Source organism: Octopus bimaculoides, chromosome 26 (assembly GCF_001194135.2).
Source record: "Octopus bimaculoides isolate UCB-OBI-ISO-001 chromosome 26, ASM119413v2, whole genome shotgun sequence".
Classification (NCBI taxonomy): Eukaryota; Metazoa; Mollusca; class Cephalopoda; order Octopoda; family Octopodidae; genus Octopus; species Octopus bimaculoides.
The window spans coordinates 12,349,626-12,352,295 of record NC_069006.1 but is presented as its reverse complement, the minus strand read 5'-3'; the positions used below and the strand labels follow the sequence as shown (position 1 = coordinate 12,352,295).

Below are 2,670 nucleotides of genomic sequence, written 5' to 3'. Positions count from 1 at the left end.
CATTTATTTTATACATATATTAGCACTTTCATTCGTCTTTCAAACTTGTCAAATATAATTCTGTGAAAATACAGAGATCTAGCTTATTTATATAAAAACAGGTGTTTTTGGGGGTTTTGTTTATAACAAAACATTGTTTTGTTTTTTTGGGGTGAGGCTTTGGAGACAATGGAAGATGTATAAGCAGATAGATAGATAGATAGGCAGATAGAGAGATAGATAGATAGATAGACTGATAATCAGACAGATAGAGAGATGGATGTGGTAAAAGAGAGAGAGAAGGGCCATTGTATTGAAATATATATATATAAGATCCCCCCACCTCTAAACTCTCTATAACCAAGTGTCTTAACTATCTTAATGCTGTATACATCATTAATTGATTACTGTGTAATCATCACATTAATTACCAGTAACTTCAATTATATTAGTATTTAATTAAGCAGAGCTAATGATATTCAATCCAAGCTATGTTTAATTCTAATACTACTTGTGTGTCTACACACACACATATATATATATATGTATATATGTATGTGAGTATATCATCATCGTTGTTTAACATCCGCTTTCCATGCTGGCATGGGTTGGGCAGTTTGACTGAGGATTGGCAAGCCAGAAGGCTGCACCAGGCTCCAATCTGATCTGGCAGAGTTTCTACAGCTGGATGCCCTTCCTAACGCCAGCCACTCCAAGAGTGTAGTGAGTGCTTTTACGTGCCACCGGCACATACGACCACGCTCAAAAGGTGTTTTTTACATGCTACCTGCACATTGATAATCCTTGTAGGTTGATGAGGGACATTGCTGAGCAGCTCAAGGTGGAAGAGTCTAATGCCGGACATGGGATCCACAAGAATATCAAGTACAAATCCATTTCTATGTGATGAGGATAGAGCAGATCATGTCCCACAAGTTCTGGTGGGCCATGTGATCCAATTGAAGTGCTTTCTGAAGAAGCTCAAAGATCCTTAGAAACCTACTCTGGTTTTTCTCCAAAGAGAAGTTTTACCAGAACCAAAAGCTGAACAGGGGTGCCAGTGTATGACTCTTTGCTGACTCCACAGAGAAGTTCCTATTGACTCTGATAAGAGTCATAAGCAATTAGGATCATATCATGTCACCTTATGTCTTCCCATGGGGCCACAGGGTCAATGCACATCGACTGCACAGAAGTGATAAAACTCTGGATTGAGGAGTTATATATGCATGGGTTAGATAAAATTCATTGAGTCAGTTCGCAATGGCTTAATCCCCTCTGTTTCCAAGAAAGATAATATTAATATTTTCCTATCAGACATGTTTTTCATAGATGACTGAAAACAAGGAACACTGCTTGTATGATGGAGATGTATGTTTACAACTATTGTGCAATGTCAAAACAAGGAGACACTAAAACACATACACACATATATATGTGTGTGTGTGAGACGGACTTTCAGTTTTTATCAATCAAATCCTATTACAAAACTTTGAAATTTGTGCACTTGGTGCTTCAGGACTTGAATTACTCTAACTTCAGCTGATTAAATATACTTATATATATATATATATATATATATATATATGCTCTGAGTTTTGATTGTTTCATCAAATCTTGATTTTTTTCATTCATTGCCTGTTATGTATATTTATCGTATTATATATTTCAGGAATTTTATTTTTGCTGCAAGATAATCACTAAATTGCTTATATGGCAGAATCAAAATTTGAGGTATGTATATTCATATCTATCTATATATATATGTATGTATAATAAGCTGAAAATTCCTGATTACTCATCTGAGTTTCACATTTCAGATACAGATTCAAAAGTCGAAACTTAGAGTAGCAATCATGAAGATAAAGTTTCTGACAAATATTATGCAACATGTCTTATGTGTATTGAGTACATGATTTTCTTTATCATTTTCATATGTATGCTTACAGTGAAATGGGAAGTATTAAATTTCCTGTTTCCCTCTACTTTATTATGTATGTGTGTGTGTGTGTGTATTGAGGCAAACTGTTTTAAAAAAATTGAATAAAACTAATCTCAATTTATCATTTAATAACTAATAAAAAGCACACAGAAATTTCTGTTCTTGCTTCAGTCATTGGACTGTGACCATGTTGGGGCACTGGCTTGAAGCAACACCAGTTCTTATATTTTAAACTTAGTAGTTATTCCATCAGTTTCGTTTTGCTGAGTTGCTAAGTTATGCAGATGTAAACAAACCAACACTAGTTATTAAGTAGTGAGAGACATCCACTGTCCCCCTCCATGAACACTAATGACAAACTTCAGCAGTTTCTATTTACCAAATCCACTCACAAAGCATTCATTGGCCCAGGGCTATAAAAAATGACTCTTGCTCTAGGTGTTGTGCAGTAGGACTGAATCTAAAATCATTGTTTTAGAGTGAACTTCATAATCAAACAGCCATACCTGCAGCTAGCTTCTTCAGAAACTGAGAAAACTATAAGATGTTGCACAGACAGTTGGCTTTGCTTCTTATAGTAGAAACGGCTGTAAGCTAATGAAGGTGATTACATAGCTTCTATTCACTTGTCATTCATTCATTAATATATGTATACATATATAGCTATATATACATGTGTATGTATATTTATGAACATATATGTGTATATATATATATATATATATATATATATATATATATATATATAT

General features: G+C 34.2%; 1 protein-coding gene across 1 annotated transcript in view; it reads left to right on the top strand.

The window, feature by feature from the left end:
* Window positions 1-2,670, top strand: part of LOC106883689 (endothelin-converting enzyme homolog) — a 131,504-nt gene that overhangs the window by 33,648 nt on the left and 95,186 nt on the right. Inside the window, exon 2 of the mRNA XM_052976911.1 lies at window positions 1,652-1,713. Within this exon, the coding sequence (XP_052832871.1) occupies window positions 1,693-1,713 (21 nt within the window). The 5' untranslated portion in view covers window positions 1,652-1,692. The remainder of the gene's footprint in view (window positions 1-1,651; window positions 1,714-2,670) is intronic.